This window comes from Gymnoscopelus microlampas (genome assembly GCF_963454915.1).
Source record: "Gymnoscopelus microlampas genome assembly, chromosome: 9".
NCBI lineage: Eukaryota > Metazoa > Chordata > Actinopteri > Myctophiformes > Myctophidae > Gymnoscopelus > Gymnoscopelus microlampas.
The window spans coordinates 45,336,053-45,354,637 of record NC_139946.1 but is presented as its reverse complement, the minus strand read 5'-3'; the positions used below and the strand labels follow the sequence as shown (position 1 = coordinate 45,354,637).

At 40.0% G+C, this 18,585-nt stretch overlaps 1 protein-coding gene and 1 long non-coding RNA gene across 2 annotated transcripts; both read right to left on the bottom strand.

Annotated features, from left to right (window-relative positions):
- Positions 1–725: 725 nt before the first annotated feature.
- On the bottom strand, positions 726–3,138 carry LOC311051552 (uncharacterized protein; the record flags this gene model as incomplete). The annotated part of the gene is made up of 5 exons (XM_084066131.1): positions 3,031–3,138; positions 2,545–2,654; positions 2,262–2,380; positions 1,827–1,985; positions 726–866 (listed from the first exon to the last, which is right to left on the bottom strand). The coding sequence occupies exons 1-5, from the start codon at positions 3,132–3,134 to the stop codon at positions 726–728; spliced, it is 633 nt and encodes a 210-aa protein (XP_083922257.1). The 5' UTR covers positions 3,135–3,138.
- A 34-nt stretch (positions 3,139–3,172) lies between these two features.
- Positions 3,173–4,200, bottom strand: LOC311052298. The gene is made up of 3 exons (XR_014601498.1): positions 4,141–4,200; positions 3,393–3,468; positions 3,173–3,250 (listed from the first exon to the last, which is right to left on the bottom strand). It is a non-coding gene; the product is annotated as an uncharacterized lncRNA (long non-coding RNA).
- Positions 4,201–18,585: the final 14,385 nt, after the last annotated feature.

Sequence of the window (18,585 nt, the reverse complement as noted above, 5' to 3'; positions counted from 1 at the left end):
GAAGGCTTTTTCTGCGATGTTAAAGAGCACTTTCTTCTTCTCCAGCGTACAGCTGGACACTACCAGCAAACTGGAATTACTGGAAACACCAGGAGACACACAGCACACATCTCAAAAGAGTGCTACCACATTTTCAACCACAAATGTAATTTATTCAGTCTCTAAAATTCAGTCCCTTACATATCTTATTTACCTTTTGGCTAATATGTCATGGAATCACACACATCACTCTTTTATAATTTGTTGTACGATGTTGCTTGTAGAAATGTATGCTAATTTTACTACTTTCTTTTTTATTTGTGAAAATGCGTGAATTATTATTATTAGGACTTTTATTTCTATAAAATAATAATTGATTCTTATTTTTGCCAGCCCAAAATACGGATGCCAGGGTTAATTAGGTTAAAAATAGTTTTGGGTGGGGCGCCCGTTGGCCTAGCGGTCCAGGCGCATACCATATATAGGCTCTAATACAGTCTGACAGAGTGTCGCGAGTTTGAATCCCAGTCCCGACAACCTTTAATGCATGTCATTCCCCATCTCTCTCTCCCTGTTTCCTGTCTCGCTCTACTATACACTGTCAATAAAGCCCACAAATATTCCCAATTCATTTTTTATAATAATAGTTTTTTGGATTAATGTCGATGTTCAAGTGTGTGCAAGTAGTGAAGAAATACTAAAGTAAACATGATTTACGATACTACTGGCTCCCTCCCCAACACCCCTCACCTGAGGGTGTCCTCTGAGATGGTCTGTAGGACACTGGTATCCAGGGAACACAGGTTGGGTCCCTTGACACAACTGAGCTCTGCACTGCCAAGACTGTTGCCCGCCTTAGTCAGATACTTGGAAATGATGGCCTTGGCCTTGATGGTGACAAAAAATGTGTTAGTGCCATATACATGTACTGCACACATTTACAAACACACATGCAAAAACGTGTAAATATAATCACAACGCATTATGTTTTCTCACTTCTACACTGATTACACTGCCTGCCAGCCAGCCAGACAGACAGACAGACAGACAAACAGACAGACGCTCTACCTCCTGAGCCACTGCCGCCCCATGCATTTTTGTCAATAACACCATCAATCAATGAAAGATCATTTGTATACTTACCAGAGCTGAATCCCACTCCCCATCTGAAGAGTCCATTAAAGAACACAGTGTGTCAATCTGTGTGATGCTCCACATGCTGATGTCATCAGTAGTGGCGTTGCGTGACGCAGGCCCCAGCTCCTGGACTTTCTCTTCTGGGATGAACGACTCACTGACATAGGCCTGACGTTGTGGATAGAGACATATTAGTGGATAGAGACATATTAGACGGGACACCAGATCAGAAATGCAACTGGAATCACTTTATTTGCGATACCTGTTCATTCATGCAATACATTTACAAGACTTTTATCTTGGTGGTAATGTGGTCAGACAATATTAAATATTATGGTAAAAGGACAACAGCCTCACATGCAAGAATACAATGCAAAATACATTGGAAACAGACTTTCCAAATGTCTTCATGAAGTTATCATGTAATTGGATGAAATACGCCAGACGCACAAGAAAATACCAATTGTTGACCACGGGGTTGTTGGCGGGCAATATTTATATATAATATATTTTTTTTTTACATTCATGGTGTAGCCCCTTTAAAATGTAAGCCATTTAACATCATCACAACACACTCACATGACTTGGTAGACATCACAGGGTGGATAAAAGTCCATGCATTATAATAATAATAATTATTATTATAATTACTATTATATTTTGCTGTACGTTTTTTAAGCTGTCATAAGACGCTCTACAGATGAGGTTACCTCTCTAGCGAGCAGAACCAGGTGGTGCAGGAACTCAGGAAAGTCTCCTTGAGACTGTGTCAGATGGTCAAACACTGCATGGATGATGACGTCTTTCTCTGGAGGAGTAGGCACCAGCAGCATCTCTGCAGTCTGCTTCGGAGTCAGGAGGTGTAGAATCTGGACACGTTTAAGATAAGAGACAGACAGACAGGACATAATGGGAGAGGGCAGGATATGAGATTTAACCACTGAAGCCCTATTTTATACGTAATCGAATTATAATGTCACACTCGCAAAACAGCTATTACGTTTTTGAAAATCTTGCAATCCTGTGATGACATGCCCAAAATATACGCCAGGTTGAAAGGTTATTAAGTTACTGAAATTGTAGTGTCAAGAACAAACAATCAAATCAATGTTTTCAGTAAAAATGTTCAGATTATCCACACTCACTCCAGAGAAGTCATGGTTGAGGTCATAGAAGTCTGTGATGGGGGCGAACATGGAGAAGAATCCAAAGTTCTCCTCCAGCCATTCTGCACTATGGCTGGATGAGGAGACACACTGAGGATCTGAAGATAAATACACAAGTCAGTGTAGGCTATAATAGTATAGTATTAGAATAGAGTAATGTTTTACTCAAAAATGTACCCTGAAAGCAACAGAAATTCCTGTACATCTGCAGACAAATGGTCCTCTGAGCTTGTCTCTAGCTATGGCTACTTGGTTCACTTACCGGACGTGTTGTGATGTAGCAAGAAGGAATGGATGAAGTGTTCGTACATCACTGGGCTGTGGTTGTGATCAGGATCCATGAGACGCATATGATGACTCAGGTCTTTTACTCTGGACCCAGCAATGCAAAGAAATGTATCATTATTCCGGGACTATTTTGTGTATTTCGACTATAAGTGTTTTCCAAACGTAGGGTCTTACTCTTGACCCATTTTTGGGTCACAGACCAGGTTTTATGAATTAAAGTAAGGTAAAGTTTTTTAAATCAACAGATTTTCAGAAATTAAAGAAAAGGAAAAGATTTTCAGAAGATTTTAAGAAATACATTTTTTAAATATGCATACTTTATAATTCATAATGATTTTTCTTAAAAGTTTAGGTCCCAGGAAGTCACCAAATGTATCTTTCAGGTCTCAAGCTGAAAATGTTTGGGAAACAGTTATGTTCTAGAGAAGATAGCATTCCCTTTATAAACGGGACAACTCACAGGGCTTGGTAAACAGGACAGGTGAAGTTCTTAAAGCTGAGGCAGTCGAGGAGGCTTATGGGAACTGTAGGCAGCAGAGGCAGCAGTTTGATCTGGAACCACATCCTGATGAAGTCTGGGTCCTCCAGGTTCTCCTGGGTATCATCGACTCTGACATAGTGAGGTTGCTACGGGCAGCACAGTGCATGAAACGGGCCACATTTTCCACTGCGTTGGTAAGCTGGTAGAAGAGATGGGGAGAAGGATAATGGATGTACAGGCATGACTTTCCTATCCGACGACATCTAGAATAGAATTTGGAATCCTTTGTGTAATACATTTAAATTAAAGAAATTCAGAAACAATTAATAAAGCCTTCTCACGCCACATGATCTTTCTTCAAGGGTGATGCTGCAAGTGTCCTGGACCTCAGTGGTGTCATTGCCCATGTCCAAATAGCTGTTCAACAAGCAAGCACAATAATCAGCATCATATTCATAGATAATGGACAGTGGACGAAACAAGGGACTTACAAAGGACATAACCTGCAATATTTCTGGATGGCCACCAGAGGGTGCCCAGAGGCTGACCTTTGTTATCACTCCAAAAGCAGGACATTGTTGACCTTTGTCTTGTTAGGTTCACTATCACAAAGTGACAAATTCCTTGTGTCGGTTTGTATTTAAGTTCCCTTTAATAATTTTAACTTTGTTCAGCCACCTACCCTGTGTTCACATCTTAGTAAAGGGCTTGTGTTTGTCTTTCCTTTTGTAATCTTTGTGTCCTGCCTTGCTTAGGTCACTTGTTTAAGGTTACAATCAACAATTCCAGTTATTACTCACTCAATATTTGCTATCTCGCATGTAATATTCAAATAAACGTTTTGAGTTAATCCATAAATAAACGTTGCCCTTTTGTTGATTTCCATTATTTTGTGTTGTGTTGTGTTGAATGTGAAAGGAAACAGAAGTCCACTAACACCACCGGCACTCTTAATTAAACTAGTTTGGCTCATCCAGGAAAATCTGTGACTTTGGTCAAGACTAGCCTGCACAACATAATTGGAAAGACATGGACGCTGGACTGTACATGCATCTACTCACTGTATGAAAGAATATGAATTGTACTTACAACACTTGGTGGAAGGCATACTTGATTTGGTCAGGGAGTTGCCCATGGGGTAAGAATCTCTGTAATAGTGGCGGTACAACATGGTTGAACCAATCCTCCACATTTGTCACATCAAACTCTTCCATTGGTTGGGCTATGGACGTATTATGTGGCGTGTACATGCCAGCCAGCTCAGCTAGGGTCCAGTTCAGCAGGGTCTGGGTCAGAGTCATGCTTCCGATCTCGGATACATTTCTCTGGAGAGCAACAGATAGATAGGAATGTCAGGGTCATGTCAGGTTAGCAGATGTAATATGCATAACCATAATAAACTAGTCATATAAAAACAAGTAATTGGCTTCTCATATATGCATATAGTATATGTATGTACGCTGTATGTACCTCACGTGTGAGAGACACAAACTCACTGACGAGGCTCCCAACAGGTCTGAAAGCTCCCATCAACCCATTCACCACCTGCAAGTGTTTCAAAAAGAACAAAATAATATTGTTTAAGGTTATGAAGATTACCATCAACAATCTGGTAAAAGTTTAATTGGATGAAAGAAATGTATAATATTTAAAGCTATGCAACCTCTCTGAAGCTATTCTGTGGTGGTGGTGGTGGTGAGTAGGGGCTATGTGAGGTGTATGTGTATCCAGGGGTGGAGGTGGGGGTGGGCCCAGGACCACCGGTCATCAAGCTGTGGAAGATCAGGCTGAGGGTCCCGTTGTCCAGGCCTGCAACCTCAGGCCTCAGTAGCAGCTCAGCCTTCTGTTCTGGAGACAGCAGGTGAAGAACCTCCAACTGCAACCCGGAAGACACGGAGAGAAGGAAGGTCAATTCATAGACAGTGTAGGGGAAGTTACTTTTAATTATTACACATGACTTTCAATTAAAAGTAATCATCGTCTTCACTTGGACCACAATAACAAAGGGTGGGTGTAAAAATTTTATCTGTCACCCCCCAGACGTTACGTTTCGCGTCCGGAGGAGCAAGCCGTTAATTCAAACTATACCGTTGACGTTTAATTGTTTTGTTTTGTTTTAGTTTTTTTATCCCAAGAGAACAGTCGAATAATGACAGTTACAAAAATATAAGCCTGTATTTGGCCTCCCAAAAGATGCATAACAAAGAGGCATCAAATAGAACAAATAGACCAATTCCAATATTCATTTTGTGAACGTGAACACAGCTTCTGAACCATTCCTTAGCTCCATGGTTACTGAACTAAATATTGGACCCAATCGTCACAAGACACACAATATGTACAAGATTTTCATACGAAAATGGAACATTCGTGGTAAAATACGAACATTCGTGGTAAAATATATACCATATAAATAAAAGGCCCTGTTACAATGTTGAGCAGAAACAGGAGCACATCTAGCATAAGACTGAACTAGAATTTTCACAATTCAGGGCAATTGCAAAGTGTGGTTGCGCCGACGCAGAGTTCTGGGTTGCGGTCATGGGGGTCCAAGGAATCCATCGTCACATAGTTCACAGTCCAGTCTCCAGTGGTGTTGAAGATCTGAAAATAAATTATTGTTAAAGCAAACTTGCCTTTTTTTTTACCTTATTGTTCTGATCTGAGATATTGAGAGGAGACAATACCCTGTGTATTTAGAGTAAATGGCATATCTGCTATTTGCAAACAAGTTGTAAATACTCAGAAGACATTTCACGTTTTCCTTATATTATGATGTCATGTTTTGTGAGTATAAGATTCAGCACCTATTTTCCCCCAGCCTGATAATAGATATTAAATACCTTGTAATGTACAGGGAATGTCTCACCATATAATACATGTGGAACCATTACGATACTTGTTGACCTGGCTAGTAGCTGGTTTGAAGCCATACCATTTTGTATATTGTAAAATAGATACTCCCCAGCATATCAGGCACATCAATGTTACTGAATGGCGTCAATACCACAATGAAAAACTATTGTTTAGCCTACATTGTGACAGACTTGTCATCACCAGGCAGGAGTTTTGGTTAAGCTCTAATGTCCATGTAGATTGCTTCACAATTTTACACACAGTAGAGGGATTGAAGTCCATTTTGGCAGAGATTATAGTCTGACAACAATTTCAATTACAAGCTTTGACTCTTGCATGGATCAAACCGTTAAGTGTATAAGTTGGTCGAATAAATTAAAACACCAGATTGTAGAAGGCAAAAATTATTGTCAGTTAAACAAACAACTTTTGTGTATTATGTTCATATGTGTATGGGCTTAGGTATTAAGAGATGTTACATTCCAAAGTTTCACTTTTTCTTCAGCTTTAGTAGTGAAGAACCCTTCTGATCGTGAATAGTAATTCCAAAAAAGAAAAAAACACACATCTGTATTCATTGTAAATGTTAAATACATGTGACTAAATACATTACCAAACATATAGATTCACTTTTCAACCACATGGTAAAACGAATAATAAGTAGAGACAAAGCAGAGCAGATATAGTTTAAAGTATTTATTAACACAATTGTATTATTGGCACCTTTACTGTAAGCAACACCATCAATATATTTGGTATAATGTCCTATCAATTATTGTTATTATAGTTGTTGTTATTATGATTATATATGTAATAATAGTATGGTTATATTTTATGATTCTATATATAGGTTAATTATAGTTATTAGTGATAATTATACAATTATATATTATGGTAACTATTACAATGCCTGTAAACAGTTTATTATTGAACTAACTCTAACTTTTAAGTAAATTCAATATTTTCCAGGGTGAAGCAAAAAAAACGCCTCCTATTTCAGCCAATTTAGGAGTGCACGGGGAAAAACATTCTTGCACCGACCCATTTGTTAAAAAAGGGGATCAAGCAAGCTCCTGGTAAATATATTAATATATTATTAAACAACATGTAACATTCTGAAAAATAGGTACAAATTGTAGGGCTGCAACTATATTGATTAAGTTAATTATCTCAAAGTGTATTTTGTAGATATCTAATTTTGTATTTATCAATGAATCAATGTGTAACATTTTCCATAATTATTTTGGGATTACATTTATTAGTTTAATTAAGAAATGAAGTCCTATTTTAATAAGTGTATATTGGCTGTTTGAATAAAATTATTTTTTTTGTCAAAATGAATTAAAAAATAATTTAGTCCTAATAAGTGTTACAGTCTTACAGCCCTAAAAACAAATGGTGAGTTAAACATTTACAACATGCACATGTAAATATAAGGTAGTGGGTCATGAAAAGGCAGTATACAATCCAAAATAGTTTGTTATGCATTTGTTAGAATTGATTATTTCATGTGTGAGTTTGTTATTAAATTCAGGGATGGCCAATATTGTGTTATAGAAATTGGGTACTACCGGTTCACGAGCCACAACATAAATGGAATGCAATTATCTAAGAAATATGACAATTATTCACAAAGAACATTCCTGAAAAGTAGAAAAAGGTTAAAGGCAAAAAAAATGTCAGTGCTGGACGGCTTCTGAAAAACAGGGAAACAAGTGTTAGTGTTCTTTTCAAACAAATACTTCACAATCAATAGTTATGAAAAAAGACAAAACAATGCTACAATATGAATAAGACAAAACAATGCTATAATATGAATAAGGCAAAACAATGCTACAATATGAATACTACTGTGATTTATGCCTTGATTTCATGGATTTATTTTTGTTTTTGTGGCATTCCTAAGACAATAATTTGATGACCGTGTGTATTTCCGGTAGGAGACACAAATAATCTACTTTGTGTCTCCTACCGGATACATTAGCTGGTAGGAGACGGGAATCAAATTATTGGCTTAGGAATGCGACAAAAACAAAAAATAATCCATGGATTCAAGGCTTCATAGGGTGTGCAATTGATAGAAAATAAGTAATTTTTTGGGTGAACTCCTCCTTTAAACACTGGCCCTGGAATGACCCAAAGACACGTAGGCACACAGAAGTGAGCATGTTTGTATGCCAGGTACTTATTAAAGCATACTTTCAAATGGAAATGAATATACTAAATAATACATTGCATCCACGACGTGAAAACACACCAACTACACCACTGTACCAGTATGCAAACACAGTCTTACTTAAGTAGGGGTGCGACTGCTATTATACTGCTTCTGGGTGAATACAGTAACTGCCTTTAAAACTAAATTGTGATTTTGAGAGACCAATTTCATCCAATCAGGAGAGAGAACTCATACAGGACACATCCTATACAATCAAGTTGTTGATTATGGTTGGATGAAATTGCCAACACACCCTTAATTTTCTGTTTAAAAAGGACCTGCAGAGACAGGCTGTTCCCTGTTACTAAACAAACACAAAGCAATGATGGCTATCAGCATATAGCTTTCTATAAACTGGACAATAGCAAAGAAACAGTGCCAAGATCCATCTTGAAAACTGTCATATTGTGCTGAAATATTGGCCACATATGGATAACCACACCTCTAATCACCCCCCTATTATCACCTTTCAGTCAGCTGACTCGTCCACGCCTTTATCTCCTCCAGGCTGGATTACTGCAACGCAATACTCATCGGGATCCCTAACAAGAGCCTCCAAAGGCTCCAATACATCCAAAACAGCGCTGCTAGGGTCCTGATGAGAGTGCGAAAATATGACCATATCACACCCACCCTCCGCTCACTTCACTGGCTCCCCATCTCCTTCAGGACCGAATACAAGATTTCCCTTCTCACCCATCAGTGCATTTACGGCAACGCCCCCCCCCCCCCCACCTCAAAGAACTCCTCACCCCAAAACCTGCCACCCGAAGCCTCCGCTCCAACAACACCAACCTTCTTGTTGTCCCTGACACCAACCTCCGCACCATGGGCGACCGGGCCTTCTGCCACACAGCCCCATGTCTGTGGAATGCCCTCCCAGACCACCTGAGAGCGCCACAGTCCACTGATGCTTTTAAAAATACCTTTTAAAAAAAAGCATTTTTCTAATTTTTCATGGACTTTGTTTGTTTTTCGTATTGAGTTTTAATTTCTAAAAGTTGGCCCTTTAGTTTAGCCTGGTTGGGTCTATTGTAATTGTTTTGTTGCCTATGCTGTTTTTATGCTCTGCTTTTAATCTGTAGCACTCTGACATCCGTGAGAATGTAAAGTGCGTTATAAATAAAATGTATTATTATTATTATTAGCTGACAACTATAGAAAATGTAAGCAACATATACCTGTCACCTGAATACCAGTGGTTCTCAAACTATTGTAATGTCAAAGAGCTTCCATTTTTTAGCCTATGCATTAAACCACAGACCCCCACAACCTAGTATTTGACCCCAAGACAATGTCAATAAGCCAACATTAGATAGTTACACACCTTGCAGTAGGTCTGGGATGGTGTGTCTGTCACCTGGGTCCGCAGCAGGAGCTGTAAAAAAAAGAAATACAATATTTTAGACACAAAGCTATGAAAGTACATGCATATCAATAGACAATAGCAGATCTACAAGCTCACAAGTGTCCAACAAGCTGACAAGTGAGCTTGTAAGCCTACAAGCTCACAACATGTTGCATTGTGAGCTTGTAGATCTGCCATTTTCAAATAGCCAAAGTTTAAATGGGGCTGAAGTGGTTAATGTACCCTATGTTTTTTTAAACAATAACAAAAATCTACAAAGTAACTAAAGTTTTCTAACAATTGTAGTGGATTAAAAGTACAATATTTGCCTCTGAGCTGTAGTGGATAGAAGTACAAGTACAGTATTTTTCTATGTAAACTGATACAGTAAAATCACTGCTGGCAGCAGTGGCACACTATTACACTGTTCATATGGCAGTCAAAGAGTTAAGCTACAGAGTATATATATTGGCAATGCCTCCTTAAAAACGGACAATGGACTGACCACAAGAAAATGTCCATATGCTAACATTAGATAGTTAGATCTAAAAGGTTTTGATTTGCACATGTGTCATGTTATGTTAAACAAACCTTGCAGTAGTGCAGTCTGGGATGGTCCCCTCAGTCCACAGCTGTGTTGGCCAAGATATCAGATCCAGTGTACAGCCACGCCACAGCTGAACATTTCAAGCAAAAATACTGTATTTTAGACAACAATATATATTTTTCAAACATTAAACTCACAGTGAGCTTGTAGATATGGAGAGAAGGAGAGAAGGGGAGAGGAGAGGAGGGGAGGGGAGAATAGGGGAGAGGAGAGGAGAGGAGGTTAGAAGAGGGGAGAGGAGGGGTGAGTCGGGCAGGCGTTAGTGTCAACCCCTGGGTGACTTACAAGGGATTGCACGTTTGTCAATCACAATGAAGTACTTCATTGTGAATCACACTCTTCTGGATACCCACAGCAAGCAGATAGGGTTGAAGGCTCTCTGTGATGCTGTCCAGATGCCCCTGGACACTGGTCCCAGTCTGTGAAAAGAGAACTTTATTAGTCTTGCTATTAAAATTAGTCACCGTTTGCAAACAGTTTAGAGCCGGATCGCAATGGGATGTTTTGGTCACGATTAGGTAGCCTCCAGAATCACTTTTATTGCCACAATATGCAAGATGAACCATAAGGACATTTTCTGCTGTATAATTTATATTCTGCAAAATGTAAAGGACCCCCCAAAATGATATGAATTTGGCCGCGGACCCCCGTCTCAAAATATTTTGTTCCATGGACCCCCAGAAGCAAAGATTTGAGTTATTGTTCGCTTTAAAAGAATATATATTTTTTTTAAATAGCAGATCTCGCGCTATGAGCTTGTATATCTGCTATTTTTGAATAGTCAAAGTGTAAAATAATGCTTTTTAGCTCAAATGAAAAAGTGACACAGACGCTTCCTCAGGTCTTAGTGGGTTAATGCAAGGCAGTTGAAGAGCCACATACATACATACATACAGCCATATACAATGGCCTCACGACACTGGGTTTCTGTGGTTAGCTGGTTTTCCTCACAGACGGGAGCTCTGTCGCCAGCATTTGGACCACCTGTAACAGTGTAGAAACCACATATACTGCTGTAGCGGCTACCGCAGCACCGCCTGCTTCTGTTGCTGCTGCTGTTGCTGCCGGTAATATGTGGAGGCAGCAGAGTACACGGCAGCCTCGTAGCCCGAGTAAGACGTACCTATGGAGCAGGAATAGGGGCAGTGATGAAGAAATGCATTTCAATCAAATATATTTTTTAAAGATACCAATAGGCTCTATTCACAGCAGCCATATCATGAAGACATTCACAGGTGTTACCAATGATACTAATGAAAGCTCTGTTCCATTCTGGTCAAACAGAGTCAGGGTGCTGATATTGTGCATGTTGGCTCACTGGAAACACTCTGTTACACCAGTGGGTCTACAGTTGGGGTCCAGGGACCCTCATGGGCTTCCAAATGGCCCCTTGCAGGTGTGTAACTCTGAGAGTGTACAAATGTATGTAAATTTGTACACTCTCAGAGTTATGGGGGTCGTGGGAAACCACTGTGCTACACTAAATGGAACAGAGCCTTCATTAGTATCATTGGTAACACCTATGAAAGAAGTGATAATATGGCTGCTGTGCATAGAGCCTATTCTAATTCAAATGCGTCAGTGTTTAACACTGGGAACTTTTGGCTTCCTCCTCCATTCTAAAATGTGCAGTCTTGCTAAACTGTGTTTTGAGTGACAAGATTCTGCATCTACGCCCGATGCGACACAACTCGCGTACGTTGAATAATTATGTTTCGATTGAAGTGAATTTTGCGCAAGCGAATACGAGCGACAGCCTATGTATGGGGAACGTTGCAAAGTAATGAACACGTTGCATCCATTCAAAATTATTCAAAAATAGCAGATGTACAAGCTCGCAGCGCGGCACGAAGTGATGACTGTGAGATTGTACATCTGCTATTTTTGAACATTTATTGAGAGATCTTTTAAGTGTTCTTAAAACGTGTTTTGCTATACAGCTAAAATCTAAAATGACAGATGCTTTCCCGGTTTTAATGGGTTATTATAACGATGGCACCCAGATCAATTAAATGTGTTTCTGCAGCTCACATTCTACTATATTGCTCGACTACGTTTGGGTTTAGCGTGTGGGTAACTTGTATGTGTGGGTGACGGCCGGGCATTTCCTTACCAGAATATGTGACAGCGTTGGTGCTGTAGGTCGGGCTCTGGGAGTACGACGGCACTACGGACGCTCCAGCAGAGGGTACGGGCTGCACGGTGGACGACACTGGGCAGATGGGGAAGGTGGAGGTGGCCTGGCTGGGCGTGGCCGCTTTGATGGCAGTCACCTGGCGCGTCTGCTGGGTCTGGGTGTACGGCGCCATACATTGCGTGTACGCTGGTTTGGGGGCTATGTGGGGAAATAGAGTAGTAGGAATAGTAGTAGTAGGAATAGAATAGTACAAAACGATGACTTTTTTTTTTAAAGGTTGCACAAAACACAAAACATATCCATTATCCAAAAACCATGTGGGATATAAACAACACATGTTTTTGTTGTTCTCTTGTCCTTAATAAACTGGTTTGGCATCAGCAGCCATGAGTGTGCCGTGACTCTTTGATGTTTTAAGAAATAAATGTTTGTTGTGGTCGGGTCATTGTGAAACATTTTCACAAGTAGCCGAGCATACAAGCGTTGTGAGAACCACACTTATAGATTGACCTTTTTTTGTACAAATGGAAGCAAATGGACCCTAATGCAGTGGTGGGGTCCAGGGACCCTCAGGGTTCCTTGAGGTGGTTCCAAATGGACACGTACAGGTCTGGAACTTTTGAGAGTGTACAAATGGAACCAAATGGACCCGTACGGGTCCATTTGGTTCCATTTGTACACTCTCAGAGTTATGAGGGGTCATTGAAATTAAAAAGTTTGAGCACCACTGGCCTAATGCACACCAAACTGGAGGTCATCAAAGTTTTTAAAAAGCTTTGAGAATGACAGCTCTAGGAGGACTTTTCTTCACCATGACGAGTCCAGTCAGTGGCGAGTTGAACGTACCTGTCTGATAGTAGGACTCTGCCACTGTGGGCTGGGGCTGTGCTGCGGCCACAGCTGATGTAGCAATGGGCTGCTGGTAGTATTGCTTGGGGTCATAAGCGACAGCCGAGGCTGTAGACCGCACATACGAATATGTGTCCTGCAGAAGACAAACACCACAAGCAATGTTTATAGTATAGGCCATTTGAAAACCATACCTGCGCTGCTAGATTTCATAGCACAGTCAAACAATCAATTTATTATTATTTTCAGAACAAACAATATTGACACAAAATCAATAGCTGAATGGCAGCTTTTCCCTTGCTGTTGATTTTATTGTTATCTTGTTCCAAGCAGCGATCCGCCTCATGACAAAAGAGAGACGGCCGTTACCATACCACTTGAGAAAGAGGTACTCTAACCCACCGTTTCCCAAACAGTGTGTCGGGACCTATATGTGGGTCGTGTTGTATGGGTCACGCGAGTAAATATGTTTATTTTGTGTTTCCTAACTTCCTATTTTTTTATTATTTCAAAAGATTATCAAAACATTCCCAACAAAAAACTTTTTTTTCGAAAGCATACAAATACATTTAAAAATCCATTAATTTGAGGGGGAAAAGTACTTTTAAGAATTTGTGAAAATAGCAGATCTACAAGCTCGCAACATGTCGCATCTTGTGAGCTTGTAGATCGGCTATTTTCACTAGTTTGGCTCACGGCGAGACATAAGATTTATTTTGGGTCTCGAGCTAAAAGGTTTGGGAACCACTGCTCTAACGGACATGATTTCATAGTCTGTGTGATACATGGTCACCGCTGATGAACATGGGGAATTATGCTGCTGTCCAAACAAGCAAACTATCCTCCTCCCCCTTACAGGTGTCCAACAGACTATGGTAGCCAAAGTGCCGGTCATGTTGTGTAAACACTTAGTGTTTAAGATCGCCCTAAGGAAAGAATATTTCCATCTTCCCTTCAATCTGCGACATAATATTAAATGAATAACTGTAATAAGCCTGATGCAGGGGAAAACAAATCAGGGTAGGCTATAACAGTAATAGACGAAAAGAGAAATAGCAGTATTGATTAATTTGACCAAGAAATAAATAATCGGTAATTGGATATCGGCCAAAATCGTGCATCCTTAAAATCCTTGCTAAATGAAAAAGCAAAGAATAAAGAAGAGGGAATTTATTTACGGCATTCAGCTGCTTTGTGATAACTGAAGCATCTGGACACCAGAAGGCAATTTTGACGATATAAAAAGCACAGTGTGTACTGTGTACTGAATCAGACAGCTTCTTTCAATCTGTCTTCTGACTGGAAAAGCACTACTTCTTAAATCAAGTCTAACACTGGCATGAAGCAACCAATAGATTACATCGTGATTCCTGCCCACTTTCCACAATTCTGTCCTTCTAAGTTGGAGCAGGAAGGGACAAATTTAATATTTAGACTAAAATAAAGTCTTGATGTGGGCATATATTTGCAAGTAAGTCAGGTCAGTGTTCTAGTTAACCAAAGTTATTCATGGATATAAATATGAATATTAATTCCTATTCATGAACATTTTATAAAACCTATTTGCCTACAATTTTGAGGTATTTCTACTTTACTTGAGTATTTCCAATTTCCAATACTTTTACTTCTACTCCACTACATCTCAGAGGCAAATATTGTACTTTTACTCCACTACAATTATTAAGATATAAATTATTACATTATAAAACATACCTTAACCACTTTAGCCTTATTTTATACATAGTCTATTTGAAAATAGCCGATCTACAAGCTCACAACGCTGCGACGCCTTGTGAGCTTGTAGATCTGCTATTTTCGACATGTGCGACAGTGAAACGTGTCTGGGCGGAAACAATTGCTTGACAGTTTGGTTCCGCATCGACAGTTTCTCCACAATTTAGAGACAAATGTGGGCACATAATCATAAATATGATGATCCTAATATACAATTGCGAGTGGCGCGCATGCGCGACCGACACGGTACGACCGACCGTGTACCGTCTTCTACTCTCATTACGGTCCTTTTCAACCCCAAAACAAGCCCCAAAAGAAGCGCGACCGTCCGCTTACAATAAGCGGACATGGCAGTTGCCAGGTTCAGAGAAACAAGCAACCAGGTTAATGAAAACAACCGCAAAGCCACGGCGTCCTCTAACATTAGTCAACCCAGTACAATGCTCGGTGCAGATAAACACTTGTTGAACCAAACAGTGCGTCAAATGAATGTCTATTTACTGCTAGTAAAACAGTCAAATTACAACAGCATCTATCTAGCGTTAAACTCATGTTACTCTATACCAGTGGTTCTCAAACGTTTTCATGTCAAGGACCCCCAAATAGACGCTTATTACCCCACGGACCCCCATTTGAAAAGATAAGCCAGGGACCCCAATAAGAGAAGGTTTTTACGGCTCTCTAGCAGTGATTCTTAACCATTTTAACTTCAAAGGACCCCCAGTTTGACATCCATTAGGCTATTGACCCCCATTTAATGGCATTTATATCTCTGGGACCCCAATTTATATTGTAAAATCAATGTTAATTTAACTCTGAGAGTGTCCAAATGGAACCAAATGGTCCATTTGGTTCCATTTGGACACTCTCAGAGTTACAGACCCATAAGGGTCCATTTGGTTCCTATCCATCATTTAGCTGGGGACCCCCTGGAACCCCCTCAAGTACCCCTGGGGGTCCCCAGACCCCACTTTGAGAACCAATGAGTTATATCACCACTTTTAACAGCCTGCTCAGGGACTACAGATGAAAGCTAGCTTCTGGCTAACTCTGGTTCATTAAACGGATGTGAAAACCAACATGTTGATAAATGTGCACTGTCCCTGGTAAATAAATAAACATGATAGCAATACTGTTGATAATGTAATCATTTAAACCGTCACTGCCATGCGGAAGTTGTAGGCATAAGTTTATAGCCGTTAGCACTGGTTAGCCTAGGTTGTTTTTAACCCAGTTTGAGTTTCAGAGGCTGCTTAAAGTTAGTTTTAGCAGATCTACAAGCTCAATTTTAACAGACAAGATATAACAAATGCAATGTTGATTAAAAGCTGCATTCTGCGTTGTATAATGAATTGTTATGGACAGGTCGATTGTGACATAAGTTTATGAAAACACACCAACAGAGTCCTGGGGCCTGAAACAAACGTAACCTGGCGTTTGCACTTAATTCATTTAAGGCCCGTAAATGTACATAAACGTTCACATTTCAAATATAAAGTTCTTACCTCATGGCCACGGATGTGACGATTCTGTTCGAGTCCTCAGAAGTAACCGTATCTTCAGTATTGTTCAATAAAAAGCATTTTAATCCGATTGGTGGCCATTTTCTCAGCATGTCCGCCATATGCTTTCAACTGCATTACCCATCGGTTGGTAGGTGTACTGCACTCTGATAGAGTGTGCCAGCTATGAGCAAATGGCCACCGATCGGATTAAGATGCGTTTTTATTGAACAATACGGAAGATACGGCTACTTCTGAGGGCCCGTACATAATTATAACATCCGTGGCCATGGGGTAAAAACTGTGTTTGAAATCTGAACGTTCATGTAGTCCAAAAAAGGCGTGAAAAAATAAAAATAAAGTAATAAAGGCGGGAAAAAAGTATATATCAAGTAATATTACTCACCTCAAACAAAAGACGACGAAATGAAAGTAGATCAGTGATATATGAACCGAAATGAAGTAGAACAGTTTCCAATAGTAATCTCTCATCGACCGGAGAGACCTAGTATCGAGCGACCTAGCATCCGCTGGAAACCCTGAGGTATGAGCCGAGCGCTGCAAGAACGGTGGATTTAAGGGGAGGGACCAAACAGCAAGGGCTGTGATTGGTCTGACAAGCAGACATGCGTACATGCAAGAGGGCATCCCCGGGAATGCCCTCTCGCGTGTACGCAAGCACAGCCCCCCCCCCCCGCGCCCACACACACACACACACACACACACACACACACACACACACACACACACACACACACACACACACACACACACACACACACACACACACACACACACACACACACACACACACACACACACACACACACACACACACACGCTGTTACACGCACGCACATGCGCACGCACCCAAACAACTCTATGACGTGCACACACAAACACGACACGTACACGACACAAGCCCCGCCCCCCTTCCCCCCACACACACACACACACACACACACACACACACACACGCACACACACACACACACACACACACAATTACAAGCACGCACATGCGCACGAACCAAAAATAGATACATTTGTTTTCAATGCAAACGTCATTTCACTCATTTAAAAGTTAAAGATAAGAAGTTAGCGAAATATATAACAGCAATAATAATAATAATAATAATAATAATAATAATAATAATAGACATACATTGTAATATTTATTTAACAATGAATATCAATGAATCAATTATATCAATACTGCAATTGTAGAAACACTCTGTTACAAGTACAAGTCTGGTAATGAAAATGTACTTGAGTAAAGTACAAAAGTATCGGCATCAAAATATACTTAAAGTGTGGTAGATTGTTGATAGTATTACATTCTTCTCAGTTAGTAAAGTATGTTTACTAATGGCAGTGGATATGAATGAATATATTAATCTATTATTTGAATAGCTTGAATGCACAACATGGTATGTCTATACATATGAAACACAATGTTATACATTATACCAGGGATCTTCAACAGGGGGTCCGGGACCCCTAGGGGGTCCTCAGAGTTACTACAGGGGTCCGCCAAATTTTTGTGTGATATGATTTTTCTTTTTTTATATTAACCACTTGAACCCTAGCATCCCTTTTCTGAGGAGAACTTTAGCCAAAAATAGCAGATCTACAAGCTCACAACGCCTCGCAGTGCGAGGCGTTGTGAGCTTGTAGATCGGCTATTTTTGGCAAAGAGTTATAGGTGTAGAGGGAGAAAAGAGCAGCAAAAGTAGGCCTATATCTGAAACACCATTCTATACAATATAGAGGGGGTCCCTGCTTCATCTCTCTCTCTCAGCTAGGGGGTCCTTGGCCTGAAAACATTGAAGACCCCTGCATTATACAATATATGCTGTACCACCCCCCAACGGGGGTCCCTGGCCTGAAAACGTTTAAGACCCCTATGACTGCCACATTTCTGTGCCCTTGTATTAGGTGTTACAGTGAATAATAAATCTACAGAATGAATATATGCTTCCAAAAAAGATGCACACCTTAAAGGATTTGTCTCTCAATGATCAAGTTATTTGAAACTTGTCCGCCATCTTATCATATAATGTAATCATCCAACTATATTACATCTATGGTCTTGTATAAGATCATCCTGAACATTCCTCAAAGCCCCTTTGTTTAACTCATCACCCTATATCGGTTACATTCATCAAACAGGTGGTATACCTAGTTTGTGTAATCTGAATCAGAACAGAAAGTCAAGACTAGTGTATAAATTATGTTAACACACATTGTTAGCACACAATCACACACAAACCTGAAAATAAG